Below are 20278 nucleotides of genomic sequence, written 5' to 3'. Positions count from 1 at the left end.
TATGCATTTAGCTCTATCCTCCGTCATCCGACCACTGGGACAGCCTGCTCAAGCCATCCAGTTAGTTCCCTTAGAGGAACAGGACCCTGTAGGTGAGCCCTTCTCGGATAGTCCCACTGAGGAGGTTCCTCGCAAACGGAAGTGTAAAAGGAGGCACCTGGACTCCCCCGAGTCCCTCACGACAGACACGGATTTGGATGAAGGGGAAGGTTCCCCAAGGTCACCCCCCTGAGGATGTCTCCTTTGGAGACATCATGGAAATGTTGCGAATTAGAGGGGGGTGGTCTGCCCAAAAACCTTCCTCGGACGAGTTCGTGTTTCTGGAGGCATTTGAGGCAGGCCCGTCTACCTTCTGGGTGTCCCCTCCGGCTGACCCCCTGGTAGACTTAATTACTACCAGGGCGTGGAAGGAGCCCGACACCGTGGTGCCAATCCCAAGACGGCCAGACAAAATTCTTAGCCCTCCCTCGGATAGGCAGGCCTGGTCTAAGGGTTCACCTGTGGATGCCATGTTGGTGACGACTGCCATGAAGAAGGAACTGGCGCAGGAGAGTTCCTCGGTCCACCCTCCGTATAAGGAATCTCGGGCGTTGGACCGCATTGGGAAGTGGATGTTTGCTTCAGCTACCTTCTCGGTAAGGGCGCTGAACTACATGGCACATATCAGGCTACAGCAAGACCTAATAAAGGAATATGCTGCAGCTACCCCGGAGACCATATGATGGTAGAGGACAAGAAGGCCTTTTCGACTGGTGTGGCCAGTCTGAAGTCTATCTCGAACACGTCTATGCGGCTACACTCCCATGCTACGGAGGGAGCTGCTAGAGCTAGCGGAGCCGGGGTCGTCTTGCGGCGTCATGCCTGGCTCCACCTTTGCGATTTTGTGGAACCCTTTAAGGCGTCCTTCACAAATGCGCCCTTTGACGGTTCTTTGCTCTTTGGCAAGACCGTACACGAGACGCTGGTCCAAAGCGAGAAGGACGGGAAGATGCTGTCTGTCGGAGTCTGCTTCTCTAATCCCCAACGATCTTTTTCAAGGAATCAGAGGGGACAAAAGAAGATGTGGTTCCGGAAGTCTCAGCAGTCCGGTCCAGCTTCGGACCCCTCGTCCTTCAGAGGCAGAGGAGGACAAGGTGGACGCCGGCCCAGAGGCAGAGGGGGGCCGCGTAATTTGGGTATAGAGAACCGTTCTCGGATAGACCCGCACAACAGCCCTGAGGGCTTACCCGACTGTCCCTCTCTGGAGGCAGTCGGGGGGCGTTTGTCGGAGCACCTACTAAATTGGGAGTCCATCACGACGGATTGATGGGTGCTCCGAATCATATCCAGAGGTTACTCCATCCCCTTCCTAAATCTTCCCCCTCCCATGAAGCGCCTCCCCGATGTCCCACCCGATCAAAGGGAGGTGACCGCTTCAGAAATTTTGAAGCTACTAGAAAAAAGGGCCATCCAGCGCGTCTCCCCAGACCAGTTCGGATTGGGCTATTATTCCAGGTTCTTTTTGGTGCCAAAAAAGACGGGGGACTTGAGACCGATTCTAGATCTCTCTTCCCTGAACCTGTTCATTCCCAAAGAGAAATTCCGGATGGTCACTCTTCAATCAATTCTCCCCCTCCATCAGGAGAATGACTGGATCTGCTCCATAGACCTCAAAGATGCGTACTACCACATTTTGATGGACAGACTATCCAGGAGGTTTCTCCGCTTCCGGCTGGGAGCCAGTCATTAACAATTCAGGGTTCTTCCGTTCGGCCTCACCTCAGCCCCCAGGGTGTTCACCAAAGTCATGGCAGTGGTTGCAGCCCACCTGAGACTCCAGGGCATTCTGGTCTTTCCATACCTGGACGACTGGCTCCTCACCGCCTCCAACAGGCATCAACTGTGTGTTGCCTGGGATTATGCTCTAACTCTTGCCCAGAGTTTGGGCGTCTCGGTAAACCTTCAAAAGTCCTTTCTTCACCCTGTGCAAGTCCTGGAATTTATAGGGGCCAAATTGGACACTCGCATCTCTCGGGCCCTTCTAACTCCAGACAGGGTGAACACTTTATCTTATCAGGTATTAGCCCTCCTTCAGAACCTGGCTCCTTCAGCAGAGTTAGTCCTGAGAGCACTAGGGTCTATGGTGGCGGCAATCAGTCTTTGTCTACACTCACGGTTACGAATGAGGATTCTGCAATGGACCCTCCAGGTCCAATGGTCTCTATTACTACATCCGCTGAACACCCCTATTCCATTGAGCAGGGCTTGCAAGGACTCCCTCCTCAGGTGGCTTCACTCAAGGGAGCTGCGAGAAGGGAAACTCTTTGTAATACCCCCGCCCCGAGCCACGTTGACCACGGATGCTTTTCACCTCGGGTGGGGGGGGGGCATTGGAAATTAATGTATGGTCCTCTTCCCATACATTAATTTCTCATTATAAACTGGATATGATATCCAGGAGTAGGGCTTCCTTTGGCTCCGTGGTGCTTTGGAATATCCTTCCTTAAGGGCCGCCCAAGGTTTTTAGGTAGCTGGGGACTCTGTCCCACAGGTTGCAGAACAAATGAAGTAACTACTTCAGATAAAGAAGTTATGTACTCACCAGAATGTTCCATTTGAGTAGGTACTTCATTTGTCTGCAACCGACCCCCCCTCCAAGGCACGTGGACTCCCTTAGAGACCGCTTTGCATATCAGTGTCCTAGAGATGAGGGCGGTGCTTTTGGCGTTGCAAGCTCTCCACGGCCTTCTCCCTCTAGGGACTATTGCGGTTCAAACAGACAATATGGCAGTAGTCTGGTACATAAACAAGCAGGGAGGAACCAGGTCTTATCCCCTTTGCCGGGAGGCTATGAGAGTTTGGGAGTGGGTGATATCCACCAACTACTTTCTGGTAGTGACGCACATTCTGGTGGACAAGCTGAGTCGTGTGATCCTCACACCGTACCAGTGGTCTCTCAAACCATCAGTTGCAAAACAGATCTTCCTCAAATGGGGTCTACCTTGCTGCGATCTTTTCGCCTCTCCATCAAACACAAAGTGCAGCGAGTTTTTCGCGATACTTCCCCCACTAGGGGAGAGCCCCAGAGACGCTCTGGTTCATGCTTGGCCACCCGGTCTCCTCTACACTTATGCCCCCCTTCCTCTTATGACAAAGTTCATTCAGAAAGCACGTCGGTTGGGGAGCAAAATTATCGTCATAGCCCCATTCTGGCCTCACCAGATCTGGTTCCCATATCTGCAGTTTCACGGTGTAGTTCCTCCATGGATCTTAGATCCCATTCCGGATCTGATTTCACATCCTGCAGGATTGCAACCCCCGAACCTGGCAAACCTCAAGCTAGCGGCTTGGTTGATCCAGTTCCACTGATGGCAAGGACTCCCGGCATCTCGTCACCATTAAAGGCCATTCTGGTGGCGGCTCACAAGCCTGCTACCAGAAAAATTTACAGTATTAAATGGAAGCGCTTTTTTGCGTCCTGTGGTCTTAAAGTAAAAGTAATCAGAAGTGTTTTGTTATATACTTAATGCCACGTTGTTCCAACGAGATGTAATTAAGAATGTCTTCCTACCTGCTCAGACCAGTCAGCCTAATTACATGATATAGCAGAATGTTAAACGCACTAATTCCTTAACATAGGAAAGGTGTAATTTATGCAGTTATAATGTGACAGTTTAAAGTGAAAAGCGTATTAGAGGCAATCTAAACTCAGGTGTTATGGCATTCAACATCACACGAGAGGTCAGATGTAAAGCAAACAATCTGGATAAAATAAATAAATAGCATGCATGTCTTATGTAATGACCTCAAATGCTCTTAGTGTTACTAAGTATTCAATTTAAAGATGTGAGAAAGATTTTCTAAACAGTTAAGGACAGTTTTAAGTGAATCTAGAGAAAGCATCCAGCATCATCCTTGATTTTTTGATTGTTACTTACCATACAGATTTATTTGGTAAATAAATCAAGACAACAGAGTAGCAGAAGACTGGTAAAGTAGCACATGTTCCAATGAATGTTCTAGGAGAGTGGTAACAAAGTAGCACATTTTCCAATGAATGTTCTAGGAGAGTGGTAACAAAGCAGCACATATTCCAATGGATGTTCTAGGAGAGTGGCAACAAAGTAGTACATCTTCAAATGGGCATTCACATCATTGCTGCCAAATAAATGAAACTGGACTCAGTCTCATTCATTTCTTGATAAGCCAGTTAGCTTTCCTTAGTTATATTACTATGAGTCTAGTAAACTTGATAACATTGTTAACATAGGGAAGAGAAAAAAATAAATAAAAACTACAGTTAAGGAAAACTGGGGTCTATCCTGCATGGCATTAAACGAAACGCGGGTTAAATCTCTGTGGAAAGAGAGAGAACTTCCAGTCCTGTTAGTGCAGAAATGACATGGGGCCAGGGAGTGGGATTTGTTCCCAGAATGTGAGGAGAGACTGAAGTAATATTTGGGAGTAGACAGAACAGTTTAGCCTCCGTATTAGGTTTAGCCTTTTCTCTCTCCTTTTTGATGGATACAGAATTAAATAAAAAAAACGATGGACAGTAGCTGCTAGCTATTATTAATTTTACGTAGAATAAATTCATTATTGCATTAAAATATTTTGAGACCTTGAACTCATAATTTGTGTTTTAATCAGCCAAGTTCCAAAATAATTTACGCTTGAAGGGGAAAATGTAGTGATGAGTCGCAACCTTTCAATGGATGCTTGTGAACATGGTGCAGAGTGTTACCCAAGTGTAAATCACTTTAATGTCTAATCTTTAGTGGTTTCTTGTACTTGTTTTGCTGATTTTGTTGTATTTTTGTACAAATTTGGTACCCTATTCTACTTTGCTGAAGAGTAGATTCATATAGTTACTAATGTTTGTACTTCATTAGACTTCTACAAAACTCTGTGTAACAGGCCCCCTGGAGCTTTTCTAATTTATATGCACATTTTGTCAAGAAAATGTACAAGCTTTAATGTCTTCCTCAAAACATGAAGCAAGAATTGAACTGAATCACGTGTGTGCATACATACACACACACACACACACACACACACACACACACACACACACACACACACACACACACACACACACACACACACAAGGAAGAAACCCAGAAAATAGTTTCTGGCTGTTTGTATAATGTCTCTTGCAACTGTGAACAGTTCAGGGTTAAATTTCACTAAAAAAAAAAAAAAAAAAAACTTTATGCTACCATAGTTTTCACACACCTTTGCTTATGCATGATAAAGGAACGCTCTCCATCCCCAAAGACCCAAGTACCAGGGAATATGGTGAGATGTAGGAATGAAAGGCCCTTATTGTCAAGTCATGAATGTATGGGATAGCAAAAGGGGGCACTGCTCCACGGTTGTCTAAAAATGATTTGGAAGGGACCCTCTCAAAAACATAACTTCCCTCTGGCCTCTGCCCCTTCTACTTTGCTTTTTTGTTCTTCCAATCATATTTTCTTTAAGGCAGCAATAGACACCCCTCAGTTGTGTGTCTTCATGCACTACTTTTGACTTTGTTTATTGGTTTAATTACTACATGTCTATATATTCTGCAGTTTTAGTAAATGGCTAAACTTTTGCACCTAAAGGATTCTGATAAAAGCTGCCATTTTTTATTAAAGCGATTTAAGTTGCCACCACATTCACTATTATTTTTTTCTCAGAAAGTTTTAAGGTATCAGAGTAAGATTACAACATTTATGGGGGGGGGGGTCACACTGTCATGTTTCTTTGTGACAAGTGTAGTTTGTAGGGCTATTTCACAAACATTAACTCTATTTTCTGTAATTAGATGGAAAACTTGATGAAACCTAAAATGTTACTAATTTGTGGACTCGCCAACAAATTATTCAGATGTAACAAAATTGTTCAATATTTTGTTTTTCAGGGAACTTGGTATTTCTCACTCCATCTTGGGCACTTCTGCACTAAAATATTTTATATATAACTCACCCATACCTGTTTAATTCCATACTGTGGGGCAGGTGATCCCTTATATGTCTTGGCTAACCCCTTCAACAAAAGTATTAGTGGTTCCTAGCAGGACTTTGTAGTCAATAAAAATTAAAACAGTGTCTTATATCACGTCTCTCAATTGTCCAGATTTTTGTCTCTTATTTTGGTCTGCTTCTCATAAAATTTGTGGTTTTCTGACAAATCATTGAGAATTGAAGCCATCAAATGATGACATACATTTGAGTTTCAGACTTTATATCCTTCAGTAAATGCATGATAATGCAAAACTTGTTAGTCTAGCAACTTTTTAAGTTTAAAAAAGCAATATTTGAAAATTGTCTCTGATTTTCAGCCTTTGTACCCCCATTATCTTTAGCTTTGCCCAAATGTCTTTGCAATTACAGGTTGAGAGGTATGTCTTACATGAATACAAGGAGTTCCAACATTCTCTATGTATGGTTCTGGTATGCACAAAGTTGGTTTGTTGGCATTTGAAACAAAAATATTTACAAGTGTATTTTCTTTTAATGGAGCTGCACTCCACCAATTTGTTTAAACGTTCTGCATTACTTTTTAAAACCACACAAAGTCTTTAAGCTTAACTCTGCTATGTGCATATTCAACAAAAAAGTCTGTCTGTCATACCTCTCAACCTCTTGGAGAAGAAAATCTGGACAAAGCCTATAATAATGGGGGACAAAGGGCTAAAAACAGAACAGATTTAAATTTTTGCTCTTATAAACTTAGAAAGTAGATAGAATAACAGGATTTGTGTTAGCATGCATTTTCTGAAGGATATGAAGTCTGAAATTCAAATGTAGCAAACACCAAAGAAAATCTGTAACTGCTAGAGGCGTCTCAGTAAAGAGGCAGGAGAGCTAGACAAAAACCTGAGTTCACCACCACAGCTGAAAGTGCTTATCATACTTTTGAATTAATACCTGGAAGTTTTGATTTTATCTACACTGGTTTTAATAGTTCAATAAAGGAGGAATTTTAGAATTGTATAGCCGTGGTGGTGAACTCAGGTTTTTGTCTAGCTCTAGAAATTCAAATGTATGTCATTATTTAGTGACTTCAATCCTCATTGTTTTGCTTGAAAACCACAAATTTTATGAGGAACAGATCAAAAATATGAGGCAAAAATGTGGACATTCTGTGAAAATCTGGACAGTTGAGATATATGCTGTCTCTGTGTGTAGATGCATCCCCAACTGTATTAACTGCCAAGACTCAAAGACCCTACCCAGCACCCACACTAACATGCAAGAACCACAGATGCTACTCCGTACATGTTGCATAGTTGATGCTAACTTTTTTTCATCAGTTGGCTGCAAATATTTCAAAAGTGGGATTTTTTTTTGCTCCTTCTCATTTTGCATGTATAAATCCACTTCTGCTTGTTAATTTCCTTCCCAACATAATGTGCATTCTGTTTACCAAAATCATTTCTAGAATCTCTGGACAGCCTGCTATAAAAGTTTGGGAATATGTTCCTTTTTATCTGGTTAACAAAACAAAAACTGAAAATATGTGAGAAGGATTAATAACATCCAGTCATAGTAAGGAACTGCAAGAACTTGGTTGGTCTGCAGAAAATACAGCTCTCAAATGTACCTCATAAGGAACGTTCCTCATTTTGGATTTTGAAAAGTCTAGGCTCTTCAAAGTTCCTGAATGAAATGGTCTGCAACACATTTACTGTTAGGGATTTTATTTTAACTGCTATCCATAGTAAATAAAACTGAATCATACCAGTTCATGAAAACAAATTGTTATAAGTATAAACTAGCACATTTTAACTGCCTTTTGAGCTTCCCAGTTGAAGCTGTTAGTAAGTGCTGAACATTTTGTCCATCTGATCTGCCTTATTAAGGTAGTGTTCCTCATTTTGGAGAATGAAAGATTTGAGCTATGGTGGAAAGAAAATATATAAGCCAGGCTGTCCGTGGCCAAATAATATAAGCTTTTAGCTGGAAGCAAAATCTGTGTCACATGTCATCAGCGTGGCCTTATCACTGCAGACAGCAGCCTCACTTGTTTTTACCAACTGTTTGCATCAACAGCTAAACACTACAAAATGTGATCACTGACACAAAAATATTGTAAATATTTGTTTCTTTTTTCCCCAAAAGCTGTAAACTATGATCTGTGACACAGTTTTCATTTCATACAGCTAAAACTAAAGGGTGTCTGATTTCTTCCTTTCTTTCAAACAGCATAAAAAAAGAAAATTACAAAACATTAATTCTCATCCTTTTTCCCTTTCTTCCTTTTCTTTCAGTGTCATTTCAAATCTTCTACTGTCAGCCCCTCTGCTCTAAAACCAGTATGATATGCCAGAACACTAGTGCAGTACCAAGCTGCTTGCCATGATTCTGGTAATATAGGCAGTAGTAAAGCTGCTTGTGATGACGCTGGTGACATGGACAGTAGCAAGCTGCTTGTGATGATGCTGGTGACATGGACAGTAGCAAGCTGTTTGCAATGATTCTGATATCATGGGCAGTAGCAAGCTGCTTGAGATGATGTTGGTGACATGGACAGTAGCAAGCTGCTTGAGATGATGTTGGTGACATGGACAGTAGCAAGCTGCTTGTGATGATTCTGGTAACACGGGCAGTAGCAAGCTGCTTGTGATGATGCTGGTGACATGGGCAGTAGCAAGCTGCTTGAGATGATGTTGGTGACATGGACAGTAGCAAGCTGATTGTGATGATTCTGGTAACACGGGCAGTAGCAAGCTGCTTGTGATGATGCTGGTGACATGGGCAGTAGCAAGCTGCTTGCGGTGATGCTGGTGACATGGGCAGTAGCAAGGGAGGCAAAGGAGTAGCTAATAGGAGGCAGAGATGACAAGATCTAGCAAGGTCACCTTCCCCTGATACTGTTTATTCCCAGTTTGATTGGGATGGGGCACATCGTGATGCAGACAGACTTAGCCAAATACCCAATCCAGCCTCTCAGTATAAGACACACCACTTGCTATCCTCAGTCCTACCTCTTATGAGCTGGGAATGAGAAATTCTGAAGAGGAAACAGGCATAATAACAAAGACAGATTGTGAGTTGGGATGACAGCAAAAAATGATTACATCAGGTAAGTAAAGATGCCATGCTAACCCTTGCCTGATGCTTTCTCACTTTCATTTCCACTAGAGCTACAACAGTTAATGATGAAGTGATGTTGCTAACTTCCTGTTGTGCAGCAATAACCATAAATCACATTCTGTAACAGCTCTCCACACTTCTGTGGTGTAAGGGTTCTATTACGATTACAAACTAGTATTATCAGCAGCTGTATATAAAGCCAATCCCCATCAGTTTCTTCTTTATTTTAGTAAATTATGTTCTGTAGCTCATCAGCACCTCCCCTCCTGTGCCCCCTAGCTGCCTCTCTATTCAGTTACTGTAAGTTACATACACCTGAACTGGACAAATGGTGCAGAATTAGGACAGAACAGTAGACTAGTGACCACAAGTTTGTTTCCAAAACCAGTGATTACAATTACCACCTGACTTATAAGAAATGCCTGAAAAAGCCTGTCCATGTTCTTGGTAGCTGCATTAACTTGCACTACACTAGAGATAAATCTGCACAGACTGGATTAGACAAGGCAGTCTATATCAAATAAAATACTTTAAAAAAAGATTTATCTTTGCCACTCCTTTTGCAAATAATTCAAGGTTCTGCATACAAGGTGGTCAAGGTTTATATGTGATGACCACACAAGTGCCATGGATGCATCAGATATGAACTTTGACCCCCTTCTATGCAGAACCTTGCGTCAACAGGCAAGTATCTCCATGTAAGATATAACAGCTGTGCTAATCAGTATGACTTGTGCTAAATCTGTGTATGTTAGTATGTTGGCATACATGTAAGCATCTATGAATGTGTGTATGGGTGTAGTATGTAAAGTGCTAAGCTAGTGGATGTGGAACGGGGGTGTAATTAGAAGGCTGAAACACAGAATATCATATTCCATTGCTTTGACACTTCTACACCAAATGCACATTCATGACAAAAGCTATATATGTTGGGTAGAGTTAAGTGCACAAATAGGATTTTTTTTTTTTTTTTTTGCTTGGGAAGATGGGATCAGCCTCAGAGTTGCACTTCACAAAAAAAAAAAAAAATTTAAATCCTTGGGAGCCATTATTGAAGTTAAAGTTGTTGTTGTGTCTTTCGGCTTTTCCCGGTTAGGGGTCGCCACAGTGGAACTCTGGTCCGCTAATGATTGGAAAGTATGTTCCTAAATTTTACATATGGGAGAGAAGAGTCCTTGTCATGTAAAGGAGGTATCAGGAACTCCAACATCTAACTCTGAAGACTTCTGAGGGTCAGGGTGTTTATTCTAAGAATGGAGATCACCGTCTAGAAAACTATGCAGCACATTAATAGGAGAGCCAGTCTGATTTGTAAACAAATGTCAGTATTCGCCAACCAATACAGTGGCAGGGGTCCTTTACATGATGATGCCTGCAGCATGGATCCAGCTAAAAGACTGAGATCTGACAGCAGAATGTCCACATCCCTACTAATACAACCCCATCTGTGTTAAAACAAGGGTGACCTCAGTTGTGATACTGCCTCCTTACCCCTTGTGCACAGCTGCTGGTAGACATGAAAAAAGGAAAGCACCCTTTAACTTAACATTAGTTTCATTTTTTCTTACTGTTCCGAAAATGTATGATGACATAATACCTATTATCCTATGAACATTTTAAGTGACCTAGGGTGTTATTTAAAAGTTGACCAGATTTTAGGTCTGTGTCCTGTTTTATTGTTGGCTTTGGCCAGAATTAACTAAAGTTGAGAGGTACGAGTGAGAGTAAAATGAAATGGAATGGGTTGGTGTTAGAAAAGACACACTGATGTAACTTTCTGTACAGAAAAATAAGAAATAGAAATAAACTATGAAGGAATTTAACAGTTTCAGAAATTAATTATAACCTGCTTTAACAGTCAAGATCTCGGTTTTCCAAAATTTCTTTTGTGATGTTTGTAGCCCATCGTAACTTGGTACACATTTCCTTTTCATTTTTATTATATTATACAATTTGACACGGTTTGTCCAGTTGTAAAGCAACTCCCTGTTCCCAACAGCTGGTACAGCTAAACTCTATTGTTTTCCCATCTGGCATTGTCGGGTGCAGAAAATTCAAATACATGCATACAAATGACCTGCGACAATTGCTCTGATTAGGAAAACAATGACAGCACTGGCCAAATGCATTTGAGAAACTGTTTGTTTAGCTGCATTATAGGCAGTTGTTTTCTCCGATGCTTAACTGTGTGCATTTCTTTCCTCCCTACTTGTTCTGATGAATGTCTTTCTTCTCTTTATCACAACAATGTCTTTCCAAAACATAAAGATGCATGCAGTCCTATGCTTTCCACTTTTCTGTATCAAGATACCTAACCTATGTTGCTCCTACATTCCTTTATATTTCCTTAAAATTAATTCCTTTACTCAAAGTGATTTGGTCATCAAAAATCCCTTTCCTTTGCACTACACCAGGTAGGGCACAAAGTGCCAAACAACATTTCCACAGCATTATTGAAAGGTGTCTGGCAGCTGATTTTGCTGGTGGAAAAGCTTTTTATATTATCACTTTCCCTACTATCACACCACTGAACTTAAAAGTAAACTTTAACCTCATTGACATCATGATAGTTAAAACATGAAGTGTGGCCATAGCCTTTAATGGGTGCATTGTTGTACATGTGCAGAGGTACACCCCTTACAGTCTATGGACACAGTGCTGCTTACAGTGATGTCAGGATGGACCACACCATACACTTTAATGGGTGCATTGTTGTGCATGTGTGGAGGTCTGCCCCTTACAGTCCATGGACACAGTGCTGCTTACAGTGACATCAGGATGGACCACACCCATAGACTTTAATGGGTGCACTGTTATGCATGTGCAGAGGTGCACCCCTTACAGTCCATGGACACAGTACTGCTTACAGTGACATCAAGCTGGACCACAGTACATTTATTGGGACAGGGCTTAATAAAAAGATTACAAGCTTTTTATTTAAAAAAACAATTCAAATATATACTAAATGACAACAATGTAGATGCATCATAACTTATTAGATGCTGCAGTCCAGCTACAATCATGACCAAATAACCTTCTTAACTCCTTCTTTTCAGAATCATAGCTAGCTATCTCTTTTTTTACTTTATCTTTGCTTTCTTCCCTAATAGAGTGGAGGGTATCAGGACCTAGAAAGAACAAAATGGAAATTTCCTGAGGTGTGCTTCAGAACTGAGATCTAATTTGAGAGGATGGGGGTTTCTTGTGTTTCTACAAAAAACTTATAAAGTATTTGTACAATGGTTGTCTTACTAAAACATGCTGAAGTTAGTTTAGGATCCACTGAAAATGTACTTTTTGCCAGTTTGTCCCGCACACATCAGCCTAAAGGCATAACAAACTACCTCTCCAACCCTGTACAAGCATTTCCATTAAACCACAGTGACACCCGAATGACTCGTATCATCTTATGACTTTTACCTTCTTGTCATGGCACCACAATCTTTTACAGTGGTTAAACAGCTAGCAATGGGAAAGAGTCATGCAACATAAGACAGAAACAGAAAGATGATGGCTGGAAAGCTAGAACACAATGGTCTGTGGGCCACACAGCAACTTGGAAAAAATTATCTTTAGTGTTTGGCAGCCATTTTGGTAACAAACTATATTACTTTTAGTCTAGGATTTCAGAGGAAAGGCTAGATCAATGAATTGTGAACAAACCTAAACTTAAAGATCATGATCAGAGTTTTGATTCCAATCAGCTGTGCATATATAGTCATGTTCAACTTGTCAAAACAAAAGAAATCAAAAAAGCACTCCTATATGCCAACACTTGCATTAAATGCATCTTATACAATTTGAAGAATAAGAAATGATTTGGGGGAAGTAGGTGAAGTGTTTACATAACTGCAAAGAAGTTTCTCACTTACTGTCTCAAATTCCCGAAGGGTATGTGTCTGTAATGGTGGCGGACCTTTCTCTTTTGTATCACTGAGGAAAGCTGTGAAAATAAAAGGGGGACAATCAGTTTAAGCAAAGCCACACCTTACAAATATTTACTCTTTCAGAGATTGTTTTTCTCTACATAAACCATTCCTTACACAGCCATATATGAACAACACATGACTTCTTAGTGTTTTCTGATATGTTATAGTATAATTGTAGGGGTTTCCTCACATGTTGTGACATTTCTAGGTTGTTCAGCTTTCATACAAGATAATTTAAAATTTCTTTTGGAAAAGATTGCCATATTTCTAACCTTCAAATGAGTTCAGTACCTTAACACATAGGCTGAAAGACATAAAATGTTATGTACTTACTTGGTAATCAACAATAAAATTTTAGTACTTTCCTTCACATATCATGTACAAGTTCAGATGATCCCTTAAAAATAATTTCCAAACAGACGTACATACAAGTTTTCTAGACCAGGTGAAAGTGGCTATAAAAGCACATTCACCCAAAAACTGGGTGAAATAAACATGTTTTCATCCCTGACGGCAGGACATCCACTGTACAGATTACCCATACTGCTCCTTGGTGCTGCTTTGCAATCTGACAAAAATAGTTTTCACTGCTTACAGGAAAGCTTACACTACGAAATACAGGTTGTCTTTAAGCTTTGCTATGTTCCTTCATGACTATGCTGCCATTAATGTATTAGAATGGATGAATTTTACATAGTGTTGTGCTCTGACCTAGAGAACCTGTTAATGAGGCGCACACCCAAGTAAGGACCTTAGTAGGCTGCAAGCTGACAGTTGACAAACTCATTAACACAAGGGGAGATCGAATGCAGTCACTCGCTCACTTCCAGTGGCATACAGTAACCTCCCTTACACTGAGGTATTCTGACCTACTCATTTAAGGAGGCACTATACACCAACTGTACACAGAAAAACAAGCTGTAAACCGTCTCAATAACCTTATCAATGTTTACACAGTCTCCTGACAGTATATAGCTAGCAATATATTTTTGTTTACTAAATGTAAGAGATAACTTTGATATGTAACAAAATGTTTCCAAAAAGTAGTCATTATCTTTCTTACTCGGGCTTTTATCTACTCTGACCCTAGCACCCTAGTTCATGTGGATCTTAAGTTTATCTTGTTTTCCTTGTGCCTCACACACCTTTCTTATTTTCACATGGGGAAGAATCAGTACTGTAACTAAAATTGTTGTTTTTTGCACATTTCTGTCTCCCAGCAGCTGACTAGCAACTACTCCCAGAGACATTACTCATCCACAGTGTCTTCTGAAACAGACAGCCCTCCCTTGGATTAACTCCAACCCATCCCTGGGACTGTTGAGAGAACTAGGGCACAGTTAGAGTGCTGCCGAGGAATGTTTTTCTCCTATTTCTGCACCCCAACATCCCCAAGCACCACTCAGTAACACCCTGTGGGAAGGTCAAGCAATGGGCATCAGCACTGCTCCACCCTTCACTTCCACAAGGGCTACTGCTGACATGACATCTGCACCCTCACCAGGTAACACACACACACACACACACACATATTTCCCCTCAGTCTCAAACAAAGAAATAGGCATGCAAATGCATCATAAGCACCCCCCCCCCAAATTATGAGTAGTGCACCCCCCCCCCCAGGATGGGCAGTCCCATCCGCCTTGCACAAAGTTCTCGAGTCGCTATCGAACCCGTTTCCTGGGCCATAGTCAGGGCTTTATTCCTTTATGCCCCCAGTGAAAGCACAACTAAAGATCATTGCATAGTGCCATAACTGCTTGTTCAACAGTTCCTATTGTACACGGAACTTAAAGCCTAAGCAATTAAAATGATTTAAAAGCTTTAGTAAGAAATCTAAACAGAAACTGCAGAAACAATTAAAAACACTGTACAATTAAGTATCAGAGAAACTTCCAGGTGTGGCATTGTAAATTCAGCTGAGCTAACCTCCCTGGGGAGCTCAGGACTAGGTTTAGTCAAAAATAAAACCAAATGTATTTATCTCCTCAGGATCTCCTATTACTAGCCAGATAACACATCATATGAGCTCCCTGTATAACCAGACTAACAGTAAAATCTCTGTTTCAGCAGCACACTTCAACTAAATTATGAACTTTGTATTTTTTTTTATCACACAGATTACCATCTCAAGGCTTCATTTGCCCCTTTCTTGATCAGAAAGGTAGGCAGGCTCTTGATAAGAAGGTGTAGGCAGGCTTCCAGGGAAACCACAGAATTTTCCTTGTCTTTTCAGGACAGACAACGTATTACCAGGTAAAAAGCTTTTGTGATCTTGTACTCAGGTGAGCACTTTTCATGAGAACTACCTCCAGGTGGAGTTGAGTAGTAGAATGTAAATATGTAAAAGGTCTGTCTGCTGTCACTGCATGCACAGACACAGTTTTTTCAAGTCTGCCTGCCACATATTTTTGCAAGAGTCTTTGGTAGCCAGTACGCAGGAACTTCTGTACAGATCATGCAATTATTCATCTCTTTTTCAGGGTCATGCATAGATCCAGAGTCTTTGTATTTTGTTTTAATTAAATCATTATGGTTCCTCACAGACACACCATAACCAAAGACATAGGTTCATAGGAGATTACTAGGCTAGTGGCTTAAGGGTCCTTACAAGCCTAGCTAATATAACCCAATTTTACTCAATATATGGCCCCTAAGGGCAAGAGGATGGCATGGACTTGTGCCTGTGGAGTGAGTATCTTACAGACTGCCCCTGTCCATAAGGGACATAGGCACTACCCCAGGTGTGAATTTGTGATTCCCCATCCATTGATCCAAATTGTGTTTGAAGAGGGCCAGGGAAGGCACCTGCTTAATGTGACTAGGAACCTTGTCCCAAAGAAGGGGCAATCTCTGAGAGACACATCTGTCTCTCCAGGGTGTTTTGTTTGAGTTGCTGACTAAGTTTAGATCTCTAGATCATGTGAACCTCATTCTGTTTGATTTGTAGATGGTAGCAGCTCCATCAGGGCTAGGTTTGTGAGTGCCTTGTAGGTCAGGCATAGGTCACCTGTTAATAGTCTGTAGGAGACAGAGTAAAGGGATAGGGCTTTTATTTTGTCCGCATAGTTCATGTTGTTTACCCCCTGTATTTTCTTTGTGTTGAACCTCTGAGATCATTTCAACTGCTGTAAGTGCCTAGTTAATTACATCCCAAATGGCTCGCCTTACTCCATCATTGATCTAATGAGGGCTGAGTACAGCAGGACTACAATTTCCTTGTATCTGAATGCCATACCTTTACTTATAAGTTGTGCCACATAAAAGGATTTCCTCACCACTGTGGATAAATGGTGGTCAACGTTCAGCCTACTATCTGCATACTTAGATCTCTCACCTAGATCTCTCACCTCTGAGTCCACTGTAAGAGGTGTGTTGTTGATGTGGTAATTTGCAGGGGTATTTCACTTCTCAAAGGATATAATAATGCATTTTTTGCATTTAGTTTTAGGCCATGGTTCTGGCACCAATCATTTGTCTAATTCTAGACCCTTCTGAAGGATATCTACATAATTGGGGGAGTCACTGATTGCCTCCAGCTTGAAGTCATGGCAAACTTTGTCATCCAGAGGTCTTCCACATTTCCCTTGACTTCACAGAAGTATATTCCAAACAGGAATCATGCTGGTACTGAGCCCCATGGCACACCGCTAGTAAATGGCCTCTTGCTGGATCTGGATTCACCCACTTTAACCACGTGTCCTGTCTGTGAGCCAGTTAGCTATCCATCTGGTGACATAGGGATTTATGTCCAGTTTTGTGAGTTTATTTAGAATACTTGAGTGAGGAATGGTGTCAAATCCCTTGGCCAGGTGAAGGTAGACAGTATGTACTGTTTTACCCTTTCAAAGAAATCCACCAGATTTAGTAGGCATGACTTGCCCTTGACAAAGCTGAATTGAGTCGGGTCCAGTGTTTGGAGGTCTACTATGTCATTACTTATGTCCAAAATTATTCTTTGCATGGCCTTACATGTAAGACTAGTCAAACTTATGGGTCTATAATTTCCTGGGTCAATAGATAGTCCCCCTTTATGCAGTGGGATGACTGTTGCTGTCCTCCACTCTATCGGGACAAAGGCAGGCCAGAGGCTGTGGTTAAGCAGAGATCCTAATGGACCTGATAAGTCCACATTTAAGCTGTTTAGGAGGTAACCTGGTACATTGTCAGGCACCATTAAAGCCATGTTTTTAGCTTTAGAGAGCACAATGGCAACCTGTTCTTTGGTGATAATTGGCAGTGGAGTGGTGGAAGGTATTTTTGGAGGAGAACTGAGGGTAATGAGTTGGGGAAATTTGATCTGAATTTGTCAGCCAGCAGATTTGCTATGTTTTCTAAGTATAGGTGATGCTATCTACAACTAATTCCACACATTGCTGGAGGTTGCCCTTAAGATTGTGGACATCATGAAATACAGAATCTGTTCAGCACTATACCTCCTGCTTTAAACAACTTCATATGTTAAATGTTACAGCTCGGCATGCTTGTCAAAGTGTTTTTAGTCCACTCTTTTCTCTGGATTTTTACTTCCAAATCTGCCAAAAGCAAATCAATCCTGACTGAATCCAAGTCTTCCTGACAGAAGCATTCCTGCTTTATTTAAACCTACGTCAGCTAAGAAGTAATTCTATAATTTAAAAAGAATGGTAATAGTCTTTGTCACAAAAGGAGATATTGCCAGCCCAGCTGTCTGGAATTTTGTAAATAGTTGTATGTCATTTGTGAATATCAGCAGGATACCAATGCGTGCGTTACCAAATGTATTAGAACTGGATGTTGTTTGTACATCAGGCTGCTGGTACAGAAGTGAGTGTGTGTGTGTGTGTGTGTGTGTGTGTGTGTGTGTGTGTGTGTGTATGTATGTGTTGCAGGGGGGGTTTGCGTATGGCCACATCTTGTTTTTTTTCTTTGCCTTAAAACTTTTTTTAATAACCACGCATAATGTCTTGGTATATAACGCTATTTTACATCTAGTTGTGGACTATTTTATCTCCCAAAAAGTGGAAGAATACAAAGTTAAGCAAACAAAAACCTAAACAACAACAACACAAAAAACACAACACAAAGCTAACACTATTGTATAGTAGCAATAACCCACGGCTGGGTGTGGGTAATGCTGGATTTACCCACAGTTGGCGTAGTTTGGTCACAAGGGCGAAGCCCGAGTGACCAAACAAAGCCAACCATGGGTAAATCCAGCATTACCCACATCCAGCCGCAGGTTATTGCTATATTATTTTACAACTCCCACCATTTGCTGTAGATATAAGAGAAGTCCTTGTTTATGTATTTTCACTGGGAGATGTTAAATGCTAGTAGTATCTAACAAATGGGGGTTTAACTTGGGAACTAAGGTCAGATGACAGAAGTGATGTCATGCTGCAAGTATCCCAACAGCAACATTTGAGAGTTTAATTTAAGAAGTCTCTGAGAAAGACTGTGCATTTTGTATTTTATCTTTGACCTGAAAACATCCACTCATTACATCTGCACTTGCCTTGCTGTAAGTTAACTAGGGTATAGTAAGTAAGTTAACTAGGGTACAGTAAATTGTTTGTATACAACACTTTCTCTGATGTTCTAATGTTAGAATGTGTGCACTTTCCTTCTCCCCAGTTTAGATTCATTTTAGTTAGCCATTTTTTGCAAGTGAGCTGTGACCGTTTTCTTTAACTGTTATCAAATGTAATATTTCTTTTTATTCCTTACACAAAGCCTTCACATCAGTATCTCTCACTACTTTTATATGTTCCGCTGTTCGTTTTTAATAGTAGGATCAATGGGCTGCAAAATGATGTTCTCTGCAGTTCAACGATAACAGTTATAAGGCTTCCTGTGCCCAGATAAAAATTCACATGCTTATCTTGTGTCATGTTCCAGGAATGGGTTCACTTTTTGCAGACTTACATACAGAATTATACAAAAGAAATATATCCTCTATACTCAATATTTCCAGTCAACATTCACTACTATCCTCCTCAGCAAAAAAAAAAAATATATATAGATTCATAGGTGTGTACTAGGCTAATGGCCCTGGAGCCTTTGCAAGCCTAGCCCATAGGATTACCCTGGCATCATGCCACCTGACCTTAGTTCCCAGTGCCTCTGTCGAGTAGAGCCATTTAAGTGATCCCCGGGGTGAATTTTCTATTTCCCATCCACTCATCAAGATTTCTCTTGAAGAGGGCCAGTGAGGTGCTCCGCTTGACATGTATGGGAAGTCTATTCCATAGCATGGGCAGTCTCTGGGTTATGAACATGTCCCTCCAGCTTGTTCTGTTAATTGTGGTAATGAAGTTAAGCTCTCTGGAGCGTGTAGTCCGAAGGGATTGGGATTTCATTAGATGTAGCATTTCTAACAGAGCTGGGTCAGATATGGCTTTGTAGGTCAAGCAGAGATTGCCTCTAAGTAGGGAATATGAGACAAAGAATAGTTTTTTGAGTCTGTCCATATAGGACAAGTGTTTAAGGCCTAGGATCCTCTTTGTGAGGTACTCTTGCAGCTGCTCCAGTTGTTGCAGGTGTCTAGCGAGGTTCATGCCAAACGGGACATAGTACTCAATGACTGCCCTAATGAGGGAAGAGTAGAGAGAGACAATGACCTCTTTCTTCCTAGATGCAAAACCCTTAAGTAATGAGATGTGCCACATAGAAGGACTGACCACAGTGGCAATGTGGTGGTCAAAGTGAGGCTGCTGTCAACCTGTGTTCCCAGATCTCTTACGATGCCTTCTGTGTTCAGTGGACTACCATCAATGTGGTAATTCATGGGAACCGCGTTTTTCCCAAAGGGGATGATGACACATTTTTTTGGCATTGCGCTTAAGGCCATGGTTCTGACACCAATTGTTGGTCTCTGAGGCCTTTTTTAAGATGTCAGAATCACTTGGGGAGTTAATTATGGCTCCCAACTTGCAATAGTCTGCAAACTTTGTCAGGCAGAGTTCATTCGTGTTGGCCTGGACTTCAGAGAAGTAGATGCCAAACAGGAGAGGACCCAGGACCGAACCCTGTGGGACTCCACTCATGACTAGTCGGCAGTCTGACTTGGAGTCAGCTACTTTCACACTGTGGGTTCTGTGAGCCACCTAGTGATATAGGGGTTGATGCCTAGCTTAGTGAGTTTTTCTATGATTTCGAGTGGGGAATGGTATCAAAGGCCTTGGCCAGATAAAGGTAGGCTGTATGAACCACCTTGCCTTCATCCACAGCTCTGGTGACGGACTCAAAGAAGTCAACCAGGTTGAGCAGACATGATCTACCCTTCACAAAACCAAACTGTGTGGG

At 41.6% G+C, this 20278-nt stretch overlaps 1 protein-coding gene across 2 annotated transcripts in view; it reads right to left on the bottom strand.

Annotated features, from left to right (window-relative positions):
- LOC122813133 (phosphodiesterase 4D interacting protein) overlaps nucleotides 1–20278 on the bottom strand; it is a 1898306-nt gene that overhangs the window by 1433744 nt on the left and 444284 nt on the right. For both annotated transcript variants that reach the window (XM_044085281.1, XM_044085280.1), the window contains exon 3: nucleotides 12935–13005. In XM_044085281.1, coding sequence (XP_043941216.1) covers nucleotides 12935–13005 — 71 coding nt within the window. The remainder of the gene's footprint in view (nucleotides 1–12934; nucleotides 13006–20278) is intronic.

Source organism: Protopterus annectens, chromosome 10.part0, assembly GCF_019279795.1.
Source record: "Protopterus annectens isolate FY-2018-M chromosome 10.part0, PAN1.0, whole genome shotgun sequence".
In the NCBI taxonomy this organism is placed as follows: domain Eukaryota; kingdom Metazoa; phylum Chordata; order Ceratodontiformes; family Protopteridae; genus Protopterus; species Protopterus annectens.
This window is presented reverse-complemented; position numbering and strand designations above follow the sequence as displayed.